Raw genomic sequence first — 21326 nt, forward strand, 5'->3', positions numbered from 1 at the left:
ATCCCAGCACTTCGTTAAAAGTCTAGTCTTCTCAGAGATTTATAAAGTTCTCAAACTTTATAAACAAATAATAAAAAGAATGTTCAGTTAATTTTGAATCAAATAAACAACAAATGATGTTTAACTAAATCTAACCTGCACATTGCAGGAAGTTGTGTCTTACAACTCTGTGAGAATTTATCAGTAGACTGTGAGCTGAAATCATCCAGCTGACTTCTTACTTCATAGTTTCTGCTCTTAAGACAATGTTTGACCCCATACAAACTATTTAGCATAGGATTCTGAGATAAAAGGATTATTAGATTATTTATTTGGAAAACAGTAAAATAAAAAATTGCTTCTATCAACTCCTTTGAGGTTTGCATGTTTGTTTGTTTTGATCTGTCAGCAAAAGTGAAAATAGTCGTCCCACTTATTAACGGGTGAGTGGCAAGAGATGGGCGACAGGAGCAGTCTTCCCGAGCTGCTGCGGGTTCAGCGGACGTGCTGTACGTGTGCTGTAAACACCACAGGAACCGAGGGACGGAAAAGTGAGGGGCTTGCAGTGGTAGGAGCTCTCCTGGAATGCATGAATTGTATCCTCACGGCTGCAAGAAAGAGGAGAGAGAAGAGAGAGAGAGAGAGAGAGAGAGAGAGAGAGAGAGAGAGAGAGAGAGAGAGAGAGAGAGAGAGAGAGAGAGAGAGAGGCTGCTAGTAAGTAGGTCTTTAAATGGGTTAGTACAATCTACACGGGTTAGTACAATCTACATGCTTAGCCGACCCTCTCATTGTTAAGCAGTTCCTGCCCTGCTGTTCCCATTTGTTCCTGGAGAGGGTAGCATTTGGGCTTAAGCAAACTGCCACGAACAGAACTGCACCTTTCTTTCTTTCCTATAACTAGTTTTAGAAACATCTTAGGTTCCCTAGGATGGGGCAGTTTTCTTGACGCATCTGCTAAAGTCACGTGAGACCTAGACTAGCCAATCGGTAACCAGGTCCTACAGGAAAAAGAAAGCAATCTTACATTTCCTGGCGTGGCCAGGGTGCTATGCACTGGGCCTCATCTTCCCTGGCTTTATATTCACTTTTGCACACTGTAGAATTACCCAGCAATTTTAGGAACTGTCTGTGCTTCTATAGTTGTACACTTTGGCATAAATTGTCTGAGGCAGTTTCTAGAACTTATTTAAATTTGTTCTCAGACATCAAAACAGCTCATTGACTTCCAAGAATATGTTTATAACTCCTGGAAAATAGTTCCCTGTGACATTTCATCTTTTTTTTCCGTTTTTCCCCTTCCTCTTCTCTTTTCATCCCCCCTCCCACTTCTTTCCTACCCGCTTCCCCCATCCAATCCTCAAGAATGGTAAGGCATATCAAGTTGAGGCAGGACCAGGCCCCTCTCCCTTGCATCAAGGTCGAACAAAGCATCTCACCACAGGGAATGGGTTCCAAAAAGCCAACTTACCGTGCCAGGAACAGATCCTGGTCCCATTGCTAGAGGCCTCACAAGCAGACCAAGCACACAACTGTCTCCTCCATGCAGAAGGTCCTTGTGACATTTCAAGTGTGGCATAAGTTACTGTCTTTGAGGGTCCCCTGAGCTACGAACTTATAGATGCTAACAGATGCTAACCTCTTGAGCACAAGTCTCTCTCATTGGTCCAACCTCAACCTCGTTTCTCATTTTTAAATGAGCTCAGCAGTCAGCACTGGTTCCTCTTGCAGCCCTGTCTAGGTGTAAGCTCATCTTACCCAACCTTGTAGCTACTAAAACACACTTACACCTGCATATACACACACATGTACACACACACACACACACACACAGCAAAAACACACACACACAAAAACAGATGACTAAGTCCCCATGTACCTGTACTGCCGCAGCACTGAAATCCAGAGCTAGGGGTTGGGGGGTTGTTATTAGCATGCATTCATTCATTCTCAAATGGCTTGCATGAAATGCTCTGTCCCCAAACCTTGTCACTCTCATCTTTGAGACTGCAGTCTTCTTGTGACTTATCTCCACTCTACCGCTAAGCACAGCTACCGTCACAGCTCACCTGAGCTCACCACTCCATCCTGTCTACTTGTCACAGCTACCCTCATGAACTTTTCAGCCCATGTGTATGATGAGCAGAGTTGTTGGTACCCCACATCAGATGTCACTAGGGAAACGCATAATAAAGCCAGTGGAATGCCACACCATGAGGCTGGGTGTGGGAGCAACAAGAGCCCTTATTCATTGCAGTGGGCATCCTAATTGTAACAGTTTTTCCAAAGTCTGACATATTCCTTCCATACTACACAACATTCATGTTCCTGCCTATTCACTCATGGAAACTGAATACTTATACCCACTCCAAAAAGTATGTGCTTGTATTTATAGTGGTTTTTATTCATAATTGCTCAAACCTAGGAATACTAAAGATGCTCTCCAGTATGGGTATGGATAAACAAACACCAGAATATCAATCCATGGTGAAAAGAGATGAGCCATCAAGATGTGAAACAGCATCATGGGAAGCACAGTGGAGTTCACATCATGAAAGCAGCCAATCAGAGAGCACAGTATATTGAGTAGTTTCAGCTATATGATGTGAAAACATCAGCACTGCCTCGGAGTTGGGGGCAAGGAAGAATGTGTAAGCAAAGCAAAGAGGCTTTCTGCTCACTGTAGTGGTTACGATTTGAACATGAACTGTGCCCCCACAGGCCCACATGCTGACCCCCTGGCTGCCAGCAGGTGACCATTATTTGGGGAGGTTCTGGAAATTTTAGAGGGCAGGGTCTTCAAGGAAGTAGATGACTATAGACATGATTAATTGAAAGCTTGTCCCTAGATACAAATCCCTTTCCTGTCTTGTAGTATTATGAGCGCCACAGCCTAGAAAGCCGGCATTTTAAAACAGCCAGTTTTTTCCTGCTGCTGAGTCAGGATAATTTCTTTGCGGCACGCAACCCAGAAACAGCAAAAAGCTGTCTTAAATTCTCTGTCCTTTTTAAGCCCTCTCAGGTTTTACGTGGCATTAGTTAATCACGTTGAGCGCCACTCTGTTGTAATATGAGCAGCAGGGCTGTGTCCCCGGCACCCAGCCGCCCGCATGGCTAGTTTATGCCCCGAAATAATTACACGGAAACTGTATTCTTTTAAACACTGCTTGGCCCATTAGCTCCAGCCTCTTACTGGCTAGCTCTCATATCTAGATTAACCCATTTCTAATATTCTGTGTAGCACCACGATCTGGTGGCTTACCAGGGAGATCTTAACCTGCGTCTGTGTCTGGTGGGCGAATCATGGCGACTCCTGACTCGGCTTCTTTCTCCCAGCATTCTGTTCTGTCTACTCCGCCTACCCAATTTTCTGTCCTATTAAAGGGGCCAAGGCAGTTTCTTTATTACTTAACCAATGAAACAACAGATAGAAAGATGACCCACCTCCATCACTGTCTGTTTCCTATCTACCATAAAGTGAGGAATTTCCTTTACCATAGACTGTGGCCTCTGGTATCAAACCAAGCAGAATCTGTGAGCCCGAATGGATCTTTTTCACCATAAGTTGTCCTTTAGGTGTTTTGTTCCAGACACACTGAGAAAGTAACCAATGCAGAAACTACTGGGAAGGACACTATGATGATGGCTACATGCCATTGTATACATAGCAAAGGCTGAGGATTGTCTAGCAGTAAAGGAGAAGCCTATTGTTATTGCAAACTGTGGGCTTTGACTGATAATAATAATGTGTCCTGTAAGTGTATCAATAGAAATGTGCTTATTGTTGGAGTTGATGGAACAAAGCAAGAGAGATGTTGAAAATTTTTGGAATCTTTGCCCAGTTTTGCAAACCTAAAACTTCTCTAAAAAACATAATTGATCTTAAAAAGTATTCTTTTTTTATTAATTTTTTTATGAAAAATTTCCACCTCCTCCCCACCTCCCTTTTCCCTTCCCCTCCCCCCACTCTCCACGCCCCACTCCCCTCCCCCTAGTATTCTTGAAGGCAGTCTCGGTCTCTGCTCTTCTCTCCCTCCAGTAAGCGCTAACTGGAAGTCTTCCTCCAGCCATGGATTTAACCCCTCCCAGATGTTTTCCACATCTGCCCCTGCTTCCTGACTCCAGTCTTATGTACCCAGATGTACAGCAAATAATAGATCTATTCTCAGTGGTTGTGAGTAAACTGGAACACATAAAGCAACTGCTTCTGTTATCCCTAAGTAAGAACACTGTGTTTCTTGCTTGTGTATGGCAACTCTTCCATCTGTCTGTATGGTCCGAGCAAACCCATTTCATCATCACCAGACATATGGCAACTCTTCCATCTGTATGGTCTGAGAAAACCCATTCATCTTCATCAGAAGAAAGAACACCATGGCATGGCAGTCATTGCATGTGCCAGGCACAGAACACTCAACATTTTCTGGTAGTGCCATGGGCATCCTGCTCTCAGTACACTTCTACGTTTAGGAAGGAAAGGCTTCAGGCTGGCTACGCTCACAATTTACCAGTAAAACAGTCGTGACTTCTCCTTTTATTTTTTGTATAGATTCTTACTCTGTGTAACAGTTGATTAAAAGAAAAACTGTAGTGGAGGTCAAATGGTGTTTAACTGTGTGGCAAATGGTTTCCAAGGAAACAGCAAATTAGCACGTGTAGCTCTCAGCAGCATCTCCAGAAGGGCATGGGGACACCAGCTGCAGTGCGGAGTCTCTTCTGAAACAGACTCAGAGCAGTCAGAAGAAGCACCAGGAAGGAAGTTATCTGTCTCTGGAGGAGACGTCTCTTTCACCTTCCTGTGTTCCAGCATGTGTGTGCTTTTCCTGGACATCTGCCCTCTCCCTTCGGGTGGGCTTTAGTTCCTGTGGTCAGGGTCACCAGCACAGCATGGTTCTCAGTGGTTATCCATGAAGCATGACTGGAAGTCTGCTGGTTAAATTAGTTTTTACTTATACAATTGGAGGTTTGGAAATTACTTCAGAGAAATCTGACAGGCTTCCCCAAAGAGAAAGTATTTTGAAAGTTGCTTAGAGTTTGTTTATTTGGGTGCCAGATTATTTAGAATATGAACTCTTTTCTTATTTCTTATTACGGTGATTTCTGCGGCTTTTTAAAAGATTTTACTTCTTATTTTTAATTGTGTGTTTGCACACGTGTGTGCATTGTTCATACAGTGCCCATGGATGGCAGAAGCGGGATTTGGATCCCTTGTAGTGGGAGCCACAGGCAATTGTGAACCATCCAATGTGGTTCTGGGAACCCAACTCTAGTTCTCTAGAATAGCATCTAGTGCTCTTAACCATGGAGCCATCTCTCCAATCACCAGGCTACTGTGATTTTAACTTAAATGATATTTTAGTAATTTACCTAGCTGTTAGTAGGTAAAGACATGAAGTGGAATCTGTAAGAGCCCAGCACCTGGAGAAATATGAGAAATATGAGGAATACAAACAGAATCAAATAAATGTTTGATTTTCTACATTTGAATCATCATCGTCATGAGACTGGCAGGTATTCCAAGTGAGTCTAGGCTGACCCTGTTTCTAAAGAATGAAAGAGAAAACAACAGTATCAAGATGGAACTCTTGGTTCTTTTGAGTCACATAATAAATAATTAATACTGAATATTTTAATACACCAATTCATTGAAGGCATTTTAAAGAAAGAGAATTAAAATTCTCACTTGTTAGCAGCAATGTCTTTTATTAATTGAACCATCTTGTTTCGTAAGTAAATAGTGTATTTAGTAAAGGAATGTTTTTGAATTGCTTTTACTGAAGCAACTGTAGAAATATTATATTTGAGAGCAGATAATAAGGTAGTTTTATATTACTCACTGGGTTCATCTAAGAATGAATATTTCTTTCATATTTCCATGATGAATAACAATAATATAAAATAGCTAACAAAAAGATTGTGTAAAGCTTCATCTTTAAGAAAAAGACAGCATTTGAATACTTAGCTAATTTGTTTGTGCAGTGAGACAGTGCAGGATATATGTCATTCACCTGTTCTGGTAAGTGTGTCGAAGTCAGATGGCATCTTCCCCCTTTAACCTTTAAGAGGATTCCAGGACTGAACTCAGGTGGCCAGGCCTACATGCCTAGCACCTTTACCGGTATGAATGAGTCATCTCACGAGTCTGAACATTGAAACTTTTGAGATGAACACAATCACAAAAGGACTAACAAGGCAGATGTGGTTAGTCTAAAGACTGATGCCATAACCAGGTGGCATTTTAAGGTCTTGTGTTTGATCTGTTGGTGAATGCTTGTGAGCCTTGCCGGTGACGCACGGTTCCCCAGTGTCATTTCTGTTCTGAATGCTTCTACTAGACCCATCTGAACTGACAACCTAAGCGCTAGTCTGAACAGTGTCCAAATGGTCATAAAATGTAGATTAGTTGGAGTTTTGTTTCCATTCTAGGACAAGTTACAGGGCCTGAAGTCTTCCATTACCCTTTGCTGGAAATACCAGGACTACAGATGCGTCATTTTCCGGCTTGTGGCTTTTATATACACGCCATAGGCGCCGTGGTCTTGTAATTTTTTTTTGTTTTTTTACATAAATTATTTGCAGGGGAGCACAGATTTAATCAAACAAGCCAAATCCCATGTCATCATCCGACTCTTCGGACTCCTCCTTCTTCTCTTCTTGCTTCTCCTCTGCTGCAGTGGGGGCAGAACCAGCAGCAGGAGCTGCAGAGCCAGGAGCAGCAGAAACAGCCACAGCTCCACCAGCAGGTACACTGGCAAGTTTCCCAACACCCTGGGCGATGACATCCTCAATGTTTTTTCCATTCAGTTCACTGATGACCTTGTTGAGCCGGTCATTGTCCGCCTCGATGCCCACGCTGTCTAGTATCTTCTTAATGTCTTTGGCGCTAGGAGAGGAGTTGCCCCCAAGGGCAGCAAGCAAATAAGAGGTGACGTAGCACATGTTGGCTGCTGCGGACGGGCCTCACGCATGCGACCTCGGCGGCGTCAGGCGGCGAAAGTGGTCTTGTAATTTTGTTTGCTGGTGTGTCACCACAGACACCTGTGAGGACTCTGTGTCATGCTATCTACTCTCTGGAGCTAGGAAACATTTAATACAGTAGATAAAAACCACATTTTTAAATAAATATATATTAAGAAGACGGCAAACCTATTTGACAAACATGCACTATGATCACTCCTTCATTACTGTTTTGATTCTTTCCTGTACTCAACTTTATGCTAATCCAAATCTTTCTTGTCATATGGTGACATGAGCTCATTTAGTGTGACTATCATCCATGCTGTTTGTTTCCTAATAAACAAGAGTGAGTCGTTTCTGATCCTCAAATCCAGGGACACTCTAAGAGTCTTTCTAGTGTCCACTTCCTTGTGGAGTGAACACTGAAAGCAATGGAACTTCTTTCAGTGTGTGGCTGAGTGTGTAAATTTTAGATATAATTTCACAGTTTGGGGGCTTTTGGAAGCCTCCAGATAGCCTAGAGTCCAGATAAGGAGCCCATGTAAGAGCCCACACTTCTCGCCTTATGTGAATGTTAAAGAACAAAGGCCTGGCTGATATTTCAATATATGGCTGCATTTAGTGGGGTGTGTGTGTATGAGAGAGAGACAGAGAGAGAGAGACAGAGAGAGAGTCTGTCTGTCCATCTGTCTGTCAGTGACTGTGTATGTCTGTGTCTCTGTGTGTGTCTGTCTGTGTCTGTGTGTCTGTGTCTATGGAAAGGCCAGAGAGCAACCTTAGCTGTCATTCCTGAGGTGCCACCACATTGCCTTTTCCTGTCTAGAACTCACCAAGTATGTAGCTGTTGTAAGGAATGGCGGGCCGCTTCCCACCACGCGGCTAGCTTTACACCCGAAATAATTACACGGAAACCGTATTCTTTCAAACACTGCCTGGCCCATTAGTTCCAGCCTCTTATTGGCTAGCTCTTACATATTGATCTAACCCATTTCTAATATTCTGTGTAGCACCACGAGCTGGCTTACCAGGAAAGATCTTAACCTGCGTCTGTCTGGAGTGGGAAAATCATGGCGACTGCCTGACTTGGCTTCTTTCTCCCAGCATTCTGTTCTGTTTACTCCACCCACCTAAGGGTTGGCCTATCAAATGTGCCTAGGCAGTTTCTTTATTAATTAACCAATGAAAGCAACAGATTAGAAAGAAATCACTCCCACATCATGTAGCTGACTGGCCAAACACTGAGGTTACATCATCTGTTTCCAATGTGAGCTTGCACAGGTGTGTCTGCTACCCCAGGCTTTTGTGACGTGTGTTCTGGGGCTCAAACTTAACTGATTGCGCTCTTAATCCAGCCCCATTGTTGGAGTTTAAAGTCATATATACAGGGCATTTTTAATCCTAATTATTAATAAGTCTGAGCAAACGGTAATTTTAATCTTTATGCAAGATGAGGAAGGCATTGTAGTTGAGGAGTAGAGATCTGGCAAATACAGGCAAGGAAAAATATGGAAGCTAGAATGAGCAAAATGCCATAAAATATATGAGACATAGAAAGAACGAGATTCATGGTGAACAGTTAATTGAAGAGACAGTTAAGATGTGAACCTGGGAAAGACCCCAGATGGAGTGGAGAGATCTATCCAATCCACTCAGCCCCCCAGCTTCCCGTGAAGGCTGACCTGTCAGGTTTCACATGGTTTTTATTTATGTTCTGCCCTGTAATGACTGAGTATCATGTTGGTGTATCCTCAGAAAGGGTCTGTGAAACTCACAAAATTCCAATATTCCCCACTTTGAGTGTAGCCCAAGGTGGGATAGGGGCTTTTAATCACCACGACTTGTTGTGCCAGCCTATGACACACTGGCATCAAGCTAACTAGCCTAAAAACTCCACCTCCTCATAATCCTGAAGAATTATATTCTCATTGCCACACTTGATGCGGCACACCCTGTGAGATCTCACAGACTTTTTCTTTAAGTAGATAGAGAAGAAGAATGCTATTAAAATCCAAGGACAGGAATGGAGTTTGAGTTCGAACAGATGACAGTTCTGAAGGTGTGTGGTGGTGATCCCTCCGCAGCAATGCAAAAGCATTCGATACCATGGCTTCAAATGGTAAAACTGATGAGCTTAATGCTGTGTGTCATATGAATTTGATTTGAGGAAAAAACGTGGAAAAATCAAAAGACAGAGACACATCCACAGGCGGATGGGATCCTACTACCAGCGGTCAAACTGGCCAGGAAGCCCTAGAAACTCCAATCAATTTTTTTGTTTACTTTATGTGTGTGTGTGTGTGTGTGTTGTGTGTGTGTGCGCATGTGGTGAGGGGGTGTCCATGCATGTGGAGGACAGAGTGCTTTCCTCGGTTTCTTTTCTGCTTTCTTAGGGTCTTTCACCAAACCTGGAACTGTCGCTGTGACTAGAGTACTAGCAAGTCCCTGGGATCAACACTGAAGTTAGAAGCCCTGCGGTGTGCCAGGAATTTACATGGGTTCTGGGGATATGTGATTAGGTTCTCATAGTTGCATGGCAAGTTCTTAACACCCTGAACCCCAGAAATCCAGTTTCTGATATAATATTCTTTCTGATATAATATTCTTTCTAGACAAAACCCTCAAACCCAAACCTGTATGCATAAATGATATTCTGAAGTCTTCATGTTTTACCATATGGTGAGCTTCACACTGTGTATAATGGATTGCAAAACCCATGTTTTCTGATAGAAGCCCTTAGGACTAACTTTAATAATTTTAACTTATGTCCTATTGTATATTCCAGGGATGATACACTCTTTAAAGTAGTTAAGACTGCAGAGTATATGTCATTTATATACTAACAGAGAAATTCAGCCTCTTCTTCCTGCTGTTTGTGGGATTTTTGCATCTGTCTTTGGTTCCAGGGAAGACTCTGTTGCACTGGAGTTGTGTCCAGTGACTGGGTATAATTCTGAACGTGCCCTTCCTAGGATGGAGCATGGGGTTCTTTCTCAGCTGCATGCTGGGACTTGGGGAAGACCCCCTTTTAAGAAAATGAGGCTGAAGAATTATTTGGGATGCACAAGCAGTCTGCGTGCATTGCTGAACTGGAAACGATGGCACCAAGTATGAGGTCATGGTTTCCTCGTCAGTTCGTAATATTTTTAGTCCGGACGTTCCGTAAGAGTCTTTCATGTCACCTTCTCAATCTGCAGATAAAAACATGCAAATCTGGAAAGCTGAAGTGATTTTCCAAATTCCTGCCACCTCCCCACTATACACTGTTCCAAGTCCCTCCTAAGCATGTGTTTGAAAGAACAATTAGCCTCCCAGCTGAAAGAGCTTTCAGGGAGCTCTGGGCTGAACTCTCTTCTCCAAGGGCATTTCCACATCAGAATGTTCACACGCCATTTTCATCTGCCATGACAGCTGGTTTCTTCATTAAAATGATTGTCTGATGTAGAATTATATCACATACATACGCGCATGCACCTACTTTAAGTTCTTATGTCCAACTTTAAGCCCTTATGCTTCCAATTCTTTTCCAACATGCCCTAATTATTTTTAAATATTTTACTTTATTTTTGTTTATATGAATATGTGTGCCTGTTTGTCTATAATTGCTTTGCATGTGTGTAAGTGCTATGGATGTCAGAAAACAGTGTCAGGTCGTTTGGAACTGGAATTATCAGTGAGTGAGAAATCGTCCAGTGTGGATACAGGGAACTGACTCCTGGTCCCTTACATCAGCATCAAGAGTTCACAGGGCACTGATTCCTGGACCCTTACACCAGTATAAAGAGTTCACAGGGCACTGATTCATGGCCCCTTACACAGCATCAAGAGCTCACAGGGACCTGACTCCTGGTCCCCTGCACCAGCATCAAGAGTTCATGACCACTGAGCCATTGTCTTAGTTACTTCTCTTTTGTTGTTGCAAAACACCATAAAGAAGCCAGTTTATAAAATAAAGTATTTAATCTGAGGACTCACAGTTCCAGAGGAATTTATCCTTGACCATCATGGTGGGGAGTGTGGCAGCAGGCACACAGGCATGGTGCTGGAGTAGTAGCTGAGAGCTTCCGTCTGATCTACAAGCAGGAGGCAGAGAGAGAGCTAACTCGGAATACTGTGTGCTTTTGAAACCTCAAAGCCCACCCCTAGGACCACACCTCCTCCAACAAGGCCACAGCCCCTAATCCTCCCCAAAGACCAACTGTGGCCCAAGTGGCCCAAAAATCAAATGTAGGAGCCTATGGCGGCCATTCTCATTCAAACCACTACAGCCATTTCTCCCGCCGTGGCCTTAGAGTCTGTGCTTGCTTTGTTTCTCTTTCACCCTCTTTTATACCTGGAGGAATAATGACTTTCCTCGACTCTGCCAATTATGAGCTAAAATAAGTGTTTGTCCTCGCGGAGGGAAAAGGAATTGATGCCGGCTGGGGAGCGTGTTTCACAGAAGGCAGCTTTAGGGATCCATGGGAATGGAGCAGAACTAAGGTGCAAGGTGTCAACACTGAGGACATTTGGAAAACACACCAGGGTTTCTCTGAGGGCCTCTCCAGTAACTACCTACAGCCTCCTCCTTAGATCAAGCCTGCTTTCCCTCCACCAGTGGCCTTCAGGAGAATCATGAAACCACCTGAGTCCATGTTTTCTTACTTATTTTCACGACTGGGTCGACTTTACGTGATTTTCACTTACAAATATACAGGATGTCAGCACTAGACCACACTGGTAAGGATTTAGTGTTAAACTGTAGTCAACCTGCCCCTTGATTTCTGTGTGGAATTCAGTCCCACTTCGAAAAGCATATGTTTGGGGCTGGGTGTGAAGACAACAGTCTGTGCGTCCACAGAATTCCCAACTGATCACAAAAAAAGGAAGTTTTCAAGTCAGTTATTGCCTGAGCCTTGATTTCTCAGTAAAATTTAATTAGTAAAGATTGATCAAAGCCAGCAGTCCACATGCTATAGCATTCTGCAAATAAAATAATAACCAGCATGCTAGATCATTGAATATTTATAACAACCTCCCCCTCTGCCAATGGACAACCTATGGCAAGGAGAGGGAAGACAACCTGCTCTCCAGAGAGAATTGAAGATGACATTCAACCTGGTCATGTGACTCCCAAGTCCAGGCTGGTCATAAAGAATTTATGATCTCAGGAGACAGGGTTGGACCAAACTACACATTCAAACCCCCTAGAAACTGCTATGGACAAAGATAAGCCTCGTTCTAAATTTCAGACAAAACATAGTCTACAATGACTATTGCTGTCCTAGGAAAGCCTTCTCTTGAATGTTTACCCAAGTTTCTGAGGTTAAGAAGTATTCTTAAAGTAACCAGGACTCCAGAAGGACAGGGAGATCCTGAACCCTGTGACTGTGAATTGTACATTGTAGGAAAAAGAACTGTAGGAAGGGACAAAGTCCCATTTTTTTTTTGTTTTGCTTTGTTTTTTGTTTTTTGAGACAGGGTTTCTCTGTAGTTTTGGAGCCTGTTCTGGAACTAGCTCCTGTAGGTCAGGCTGGCCTCCAATTCACTGAGTTCTCTGTCTCTGCCTCCTGAGTGCTAGGATTAAAGGCATGTGCCATCGCTGCCCGGCCAAAGTCCCATCTTCTAAATGGAATGGTTAACAGATTCCTTTGCCATCAGAAAGAATTCTTTTCTAGTCCATCATTATCAAGTCACAGATATTTCACTTTCATCTAAACCCCTAATGGAGCCAAACACACAATAAATTATATTATGACCGTATTAAATTTGCCAAAACTCTTTGAGAGTCAAATCTGTTGCATGTATCTGTTGATCAGACCTCTCTACTTCTCTTTTAATGGACTCCATCCAGATGATGGGAACTCACAGACCTCCCAAACAGAGTGAGCACATGCATAAACTCAGTTCCCCTAAGAGACAGGAGCTGAGGGCCAAACAATTCCACCTTTGTGGTGGGCACACAGGGCATCACTATGCAGCTCTAGCTGCTCTGAAACTCTCTATGTAGATCAAGCTGGCCCCGAACTCATGAGCTCTACCTGCATGTGCTCCTGAGTGCTATCACTGAAGATGGACAGTACCACCCCTGGCTTGCTGCCCAGAATCAGGAGAATCTAAAATCAGCACGGAATCATTAAGTGTCTACCTCTCAAAGAAAGAGATATTAGGTGACACTTGATTGATTGTATCTGAAGCTTGCTCACTTTTCTTTTTTTTTTTCCTTTTTTTTTTCTTGCTGATTTTTTTTATTAATTAATTAATTTAATTATTAAAGATTTCTGCCTCTTCCCCGCCACCACCTCCCATTCCCTCCCCGTCCCCCAATCAAGTCTTCCTTCCTCCTCAGCCCAAAGAGCAAGCAGGTTTCTCTGCCCTGTGGGAGGTCCAAGGACCACCCACCTCCATCCAGGTCTATTAAGGTGAGCATCCAAACTACCTGGGCTCCCACAAAGCCATTACATGCAATAGAATCAAGAACCCATTGCCATTGTTCTTCAGTTCTCAGTAGTCCTCATTGTCCATTATGTTCAGCGAGACCGGTTTTGTCCCATGCTTTTTCAGTCCCCGGCCAGCTGGCCTTGGTGAGTTCCCGATAGATCATCCCCATTACCTCAGTGTGTGGGTGCACCCCTCGCCGTCCTGAGTTCCTTGCTCGTGCTCACTCTCCTTCTGCTCCTCCTTTGGATCGTGAGACTTCAGTCCAGTGCTCCAATGTTGGTCTCTGTCTCTGTCTTCTTTCATCGCCTGATGAAGGTTAATATTCAGGGGGATGCTTATATGTTTTTCTTTGGGTTCACCTTCTTATTTAGCTTCTCTAGAGTCACGAATTATAGTCTCAATGTCCTTTATTTATGGCTAGAAACCAAATATGAGTGAGTACGTCCCATGTTCCTCTTTTTGGGTCTGGCTTACCTCACTCAGGATAGTGTTTTCAATTTCCGTCCATTTGTATGCAAAATTCAAGAAGTCATTGTTTTTTACTGCTGAGTAGTACTCTAATATGTATATATTCCATACTTTCTTCATCCATTCTTCCATTGAAGGACATCTAGGTTGTTTCCAGGTTCTGGCAATTACAAACAATGCTGCTATGAACATAGTTGAGCATATACTTTTGTTGTATGTTTGGGCATCTCTTGGGTATATTCCCAATAGTGGTATTGCTGGGTCAAGAGGTAGGTTGAACCCGACTTTCCTGAGAAACCGCCACACTGCTTTCCAAAGTGGTTGCACAAGTTTGCATTCCCACCAGCAATGGATGAGAGTGCCCCTTTCTCCACAACCTCTCCAGCAGAGGCTATCATTGGTGTTTTTGGTTTTAGCCATTCTGACCGGTGTAAGATGGTATCTTAATGTTGTCTTGATTTGCATTTCCCTGATTGCTAAGGAAGTTGAGCATGATCTTAAGTGACTTTTGGCCATTTGAACTTCTTCTGTTGAAAAGTCTCTGTTCAGCTCAGTGCCCCATTTTATAATTGGATTGATTAACCTTTTACGGTCTAATTTCTTGAGTTCTTTGTATATTATGGATATCAGACCTTTGTCAGTTGCGGGGTTGGTGAAGATCTTCTCCCAGTCAGTGGGTTGCCTTTCTGTCTTAGTGACAGTGTCCTTTGCTTTATAGAAGCTTCTCAGTCTCAGGAGGTCCCATTTATTCAATGATGTCCTTAGTGTTTGTGCTGCTGGGGTTATACGTAGGAAGTGTTCTCCTGTGCCCATGTGTTGTAGAGTACTTCCCACTTTCTCTTCTATCAGGTTCAGTGTGTTTGGACTGATATTGAGGTCTTTAATCCATTTGGACTTGAGTTTTGTGCATGGTGATATATATGGATCTATTTTCATTCTTCTACAGATTGACTTCCAGTTTTGCCAGCACAATTTGTTGAAGATGCTCTCTTTTTTCCATTGTATACTTTTCGCTCCTTTATCGAAAATCAGGTGTTCATAGGTTTGTGGGCTAAAGTCAGGGTCTTCTATTCTATTCCATTGGTCGACTTCTCTGTTTTTATGCCAGTACCAAGCCGTTTTCAGTACTGTAGCTCTGTAATAGAGTTTGAAGTCAGAGATGGTAATGCCTCCAGACAATCCTTTATTGTATAAGATTGTTTTGGCTATCCTGGGTTTTTTGTTTTTCCATATAAAGTTGATTATTGTCTTCTCCAGATCTGTGAAGAATTTTGATGGGATTTTGATGGGGATTGCGTTGAATCTATAGATTGCTTTTGGTAGAATTGCCATTTTTACTATGTTGATCCTCCCAATCCAAGAGCAAGGGAGGTCCTTCCATTTTCTGGTGTCCTCTTCAATTTCTTTCTTCAAAGACTTAAAGTTCTTGCCAAATAGATCTTTCACTTCCTTGGTCAGAGTTACCCCAAGGTATTTTATGCTATTTGTGGCTATCGTGAAAGGTGATGCTTCTCTGATTTCCCTCTCTGCTTCCTTATCCTTAGTGTATAGGAAGGCAACTGATTTTTTGGAGTTGATTTTGTATCCTGCCACATTACCAAAGGTGTTTATCAGCTGTAGGAGTTCTTTGGTAGAGTTTTTGGGGTCGGTTATGTATACTATCATATCATCTGCAAATAATGAAAGCTTAACTTCTTCCTTTCCAATATGGATCCCCTTGATCCCCTTATGTTGTCTTATTGCTATTGCTAGAACTTCAAGCACTATATTGAAGAGGTATGGAGAGAGTGGACATCCTTGTCGTGTTCCTGATTTTAGTGGGATGGCTTTGAGTTTTTCTCCATTTAATTTAATGTTAGCTGTCGGCTTGCTGTAAATAGCTTTTATTATATTTAGGTATGACCCTTGTATCCCTAATCTCTCCAAGACCTTTATCATAAAGGAGTGTTGAATTTTGTCGAATGCTTTTTCAGCATCTAATGAAATGATCATATGGTTTTTTTCTTTCAGTTTATTTATATGGTTGATTACATTGATGGATTTGCGTATGTTGAACCAGCCCTGCATCTCTGGAATGAAGCCTACTTGATCATAATGGATAACTTTTCTAATGTGTTCTTGGATTCGGTTTGCCAGTATTTTATTGAGAATTTTTGCGTCGATGTTCATGAGTGAGATAGGCCTGTAATTCTCTTTCTTGGTTGGGTCTTTGTGTGGTTTTGGTATCAGGGTAACTGTAGCTTCATAAAAGGAATTTGGCAATGACTCTTCTGTTTCTATATTGTGAAATACATTAAGAAGTATAGGTATTAGCTCTTCTTGGAAGTTCTGGTAGAATTCTGCATTGAAACCATCTGGCCCTGGGCTTTTTTTGGAAGGGAGATTTTTGATAACTGTTTCTAATTCTTCGCGACTAACAGGTCTATTTAGATCGTTCACCTGGTCTTGGTTTAGGTTTGGTATATGGTACTTATCTAAAAAAGTGTCCATTTCTTTTGCATTTTCCAGTTTTGTGGCATACAGGCTTTTGTAGTAAGATCTAATGATTCTCTGAATTTCCTCTGTGTCTGTGGTTATGTCCCCCTTTTCATTTCTGATCTTATTTATTTGCGTGCTCTCTCTCTGTCGTTTAATTAGTTTGGATAGGGGTTTGTCAATCTTGTTGATTTTCTCCAAGAACCAACTTTTTGTTTCATTGATTCTTTGGACTGTTTTCTGTGTTTCTATTTTGTTGATTTCTGCCCTCAGTTTGATTATTTCCAGTCTTCTACTCCTCCTGGGCGCGTCTGCTTCTTTTTTTTCTAGAGCTTTCAGGTGTGCTGTTAAGTCCCCAATGTATGCTTTCTCCGTTTTCTTTAAGTGGGCACTTAGTGCTATGAACTTTCCTCTTAGCACTGCTTTCATCGTGTCCCATAGGTTTGAGTATGTTGTCTCTTTGTTTTCATTAAATTCAAGGAAGACTTTAATTTCTTTCTTAATTTCTTCCTTGACCCTGGTGTGGTTCAGTAGTTGACTGTTCAGTTTCCATGAGTTTGTCAGCTTTCTGGGGGTAGCTTTGTTGGTGGCTTCTAACTTTAATCCGTGGTGATCTGATAAGACACAGGTGGACACTGATATTTTTTTGTATCTGTGGAGGTTTCCTTTGTTTCCAAGTATGTGGTCAATTTTCGAGAAGGTTCCATGAGCTGCAGAGAAGAAGGTGTATTCTTTTCTATTTGGGTGGAGTATTCTATAGATGTCTGTTAAGTCCATTTGATTCATTACCTCCAACAATTCTCTTAATTCTCTATTAGTTTTCTGTCTGATTGACCTGTCCATTGGTGAGAGAGGTGTGTTGAAGTCTCCTACTACTAGTGTGTGTGATTTGATGTCTGCCTTGAGTTTTAGCAATATTTCTTTTACATAAGTGGGTGCTTTTATATTAGGGGCATAGATATTCAGGATTGAGACTTCATCCTGCTGAATCGTTCCTGTTATGAGTATAAAGTGTCCCTGTCGATCTCTTCTGATTGATTTTAGTTTGAAGTCAGTTTTGTTAGAAATTAGTATGGCCACACCTGCTTTTTTCTTAGGACCATTTGCTTGAAAAACCTTTTCCCAACCCTTTACTCTGAGTAGATGCCTGTCTTTGTGGTTGAGATGAGTTTCTTGCAAACAGCAGACTGTTGGATCCTGTTTTCGTATCCAATCTCTTAGCCTGTGCCTTTTTATTGGTGAATTGAGACCATTAATATTAAGTGATATTAATGACCAGTGATTGTTAACTCCGGTTATTCTTACTGCTTTTGGTAGAAGAGTTTGTGTGTCTCCCTTCTTTGAGTTGTGCTGTTGAAGGGTCGCTAGATGCCTGGGTTATTGTAGGCAGTGTTGGCAATGTTGGATTCCTTGGGTTGTGATTTTCCTTCTATTACTTTCTGTAGGGCTGGATTTGTGGCAACGTATTGTTTAAATTTGTTCTTATCCTGGAATGTCTTGTTTTCTCCATTGATAGTGAACGATAGCTTGGCTGGGTATAGTAGTTTGGGTTTGCATCCATGGTCTCTTAGTTTCTGTAGTACCTCTATCCAGGACCTTCTGGCTTTCATGGTTTCCATAGAGAAGTCAGGTGTAAGTCTGATCGGTTTACCTTTATAAGTTACTTGGCCTTTTTCCTTTGCAGCTCTTAATATTCTTTCTTTAATCTGTATATTTTGTGTTTTGATTATTATATGGCGAGGGGATGTTTTTTTTTGATCCAGTCTGTTTGGTGTTCTGTATGCTTCTTGAATATTCAAAGGAATATCTTTATGTTGGGGAAGTTTTCTTCCATAATTTTGTTAAAAATGTTTTCTGGACCTTTGAGCTGTGCCTCTTCTCCTTCTTCTATCCCTATTATTCTTAGGTTTGGTCTTTTTATTGTGTCCCATATTTCCTGAATGTTTTGTGATGAGAATTTGTTGGTTTTGGTGTTTTCTTTGATCAGTCCGTTTATTTTCTCTATGTTGTCTTCAGAATCTGAGATTCTTTCTTCTATCTCTTGTATTCTATTGATTATGCTTGTTTCTGTAGTCTCTGCTCATTGACCTATATTTGCCATATCCAGCTGGTTCTCAGTTTGTGTTTTCTTCCTTGCTTCCATTTCAGTTTTCAATTCTTGGACTGTTTCCATTACCTGTTTGATCGTTTTTTCTTGGCTTCCCAGGGTATCATTTACGTATTTACTCATTTCTTTAAACTTTTTGTTATACTTCTCATCCATTTCTATGAGGGCGTTTTTTACATGTTGTTTAAGGGACTCTATTGCTTTCAAAAAGTCAGTTTTTTCCTCTTCTCCTGTGATAGGGTGTTCAAGTCCTTGTGTTGTAAGATCATTGGGTTCTGGTGTTTTCATGTTGTTTTTCAGATTGTTGGGTGAATTCTTGCCTTGGCGTCTGCCCATCTCCTCTTACCGATGCTATCTATTGGGTTTGATTTAATTGTAGCGGGGCAATCTGTTCTCAGTGCAGGCTTCACTGTTTCTTGCCCGCACTATCCTGTATCCAGTGCCTCCGCCGCCCGGGCCTGCCTGCCGGTGCCTCCGCCGCCCGGAACTGTCTGTGCGCCGGTGCTTCTGCCGCCTAGGCCTGCCTGCCGGTGCCTCCGCCACCTGGGCCTGCCTGCGCACCGGTGCTTCCGCCGCCTAGGCCTGCCTGCTGGGCCTGACTGTCGGTGCCTCCGCCACCCGGGCCTGCCTGCTCGCCGGTGCCTCTGCCGCCCGGACTTGCCTGCGTGCTGTTGCCTCCGCCGCCCGGGCCTGTCTGTGCGCCGGTGCTTCCGCTGCATAGGCCTGCCTGCCGGGCCTGACTGCCGGTGCCTCCGCCACCCGGGCCTGCCTGCACGCCGGGACTTGCCTGCGTTCTGGTGCCTCCGCTGCCCGGGCCTGCCTGCGCGCCGTTGCTTCCGCCGCCTAGGCCTGCCTGCCGGTGCCTCTGCCGGCCGGAACTGTCTGTGCGCCGGTGCTTCCGCCGCCTAGGCCTGCCTGCCGGTGCCTCCGCCACCTGGGCCTGCCTGCGCGCCGGTGCTTCCGCCGCCTAGGCCTGCCTGCCGGGCCTGACTGCCGGTGCCTCTGCCACCCGGGCTTGCCTGCACGCCGGTGCCTCTGCCGCCCGGACTTGCCTGCGTGCTGGTGCCTCCGCCGCCCGGGCCTGCCTGCGCGCCGGTGCTTCCGCCGCCTAGGCCTGCCTCGCTTGCTCACTTTTCTACGAAGGCCAACTTCATAAGCATTTACTAAATATCCAGTGAGCGTCCAATACCCTTCCACAGAGATGTTAAGGATCCAAAAGAAAGAGAAACTGATGCTGGGCATGGTAGCGCAGGCTCGTGATCCCAGTATTTTGGAGGTGGAGGTAAAATGAGCAGGAATGTGAGGCCAGACTCGGCCACACAGTGAGTTTAATGCCAGTCTGGACTACAAGTGCTATATAAAAAAAGTAATAATAAAATAAATAAATCAGGAGCCCACCAAGGCCAGCTGGTCTGGGACTGAATAAGCATGGGTTGAAACTGGACTCTCTGAGCATGGCGGACAATGAAGGCAGATGAGAAGCCAAAGACAATGGCACTAGGTTTTGATCCTAATACATGAACTGGCTTTGTGGGAGCTTAGCCTGTTTAGACGCTCACCTTCCTGGATGTAGATAGAAGACCTTCATCTTCCCACAGGGCACGGAATTTGGACTGCTCTTCAGTATCGAGAGGGATGGGGAATGGTGTGGGGGGAGGAGAAGAGGAGTGGGGATAGGGGGAGGGGAGTGGGGGGAGGGGGCAATATTTGGGAGGAGGGGAGGGAAATGGGAAACGGGGAGCAGGTGGAAATTTTAATTAAAAAAGAATAAAAATAAAAATTAAAAAAAAATAATAAAATAAATACATAAATAAAAGTAAAAAATGGTCCTTATCTTTGTTTACATCATGTATAATGTTGTTTATTTATTCATTAGTCCTTTGACAAATAGCCCTTGAGCATGCGTGGTTGGGAGCTATAAGAGTATACACATGAAAGCCAATGGACGTTACACCTAGTATCATCTTTGCTTCCTCCCCAAGAGTCAAGGTATTAAGGGAGCCACCAGAGATGATCACTCAAACACAGTTTATAGTCAACTGAAAGACTTTATTTCAGCTGGTGTGTCAACACACAGGTATTCAGGCACATAAGTGTAGCCCCAGGAACACAGGGATTTTGAAGGCAAAAACCATGTCCTGGCATCTTGATCAGCAGCTGAGGTAGGGCAGTAGAAAATTAAGAGGTTTGATAGAAGCTAAGTTGTTAACTGGAAGGGAAGGTTTGCACAAGTAGGAATTTAACAGAAGCTAAAATGAGTTAGCTGGGACACCCTGACCTTGGGTTCCTAGAATAGAGTACGGCAATTCTCCATGGAATTCTCTATCAACATCAAATTCTAGTTAAAACTGAAATAACCTTAACAAGAATACAAGATGTCCTGTCACGTTCCGCACTGACCCTATGGGAATGGGTCAAATCATTGACTCCTCCTGTTCTAGGATGACATATTGGCCCTAGGGACCAGTAGCTTATTTGTCCCTGCCAGTGAGCATGCAGGGTCCCACTGTTAGCTCCATCAGAATAAGAACCAATGATCTGGCTAATGCTGGCAGTAAGATGGTCAGATAAGGGGCAAGATTAACAGAGACTGACACCAGTTAGCCGATCTGTGTTTTCCCTTTTCCTTTCTTTGATGCTTTCTCTCTCCATTTCGTTCTCTCTCCCTTTTCTCTTCTCTCCTTTCTCTTTCATACTCATTTTTTTTCCTATCAGTTACTCTTTTTCCTTACCTTTCTCCCTCCACCTGGTTTCACTCATCATTCCTTGTGATTCAACAGTTGCCCCGTGCGGGTTCTCCAGAGCACTGGCATTTAGCCCTCACAGAACTTCTATATCTTCCCCTACCTTAGAGCAGCAGGTTCAGAAACTCCAGGAAGTCACTGAGAGCCAGTCTTGGTCCAGGCATTGGTCCATCACCTCCCAG

General features: G+C 43.3%; 2 protein-coding genes across 2 annotated transcripts in view; one reads left to right on the forward strand and one right to left on the reverse strand.

Moving 5' to 3' along the window:
* The window catches only part of Slc35f4 (solute carrier family 35 member F4), a 235836-nt gene that overhangs the window by 177371 nt on the left and 37139 nt on the right, over positions 1-21326 (forward strand). The gene's annotated exons all lie outside the window — the stretch shown is intronic.
* Positions 6568-6915, reverse strand: LOC130884822 (60S acidic ribosomal protein P2-like). Its single transcript, XM_057786036.1, has one exon. It carries the CDS (start codon positions 6913-6915, stop codon positions 6568-6570), a length of 348 nt encoding a protein of 115 aa, XP_057642019.1.

Source organism: Chionomys nivalis, chromosome 12, assembly GCF_950005125.1.
Source record: "Chionomys nivalis chromosome 12, mChiNiv1.1, whole genome shotgun sequence".
Lineage (NCBI taxonomy): Eukaryota > Metazoa > Chordata > Mammalia > Rodentia > Cricetidae > Chionomys > Chionomys nivalis.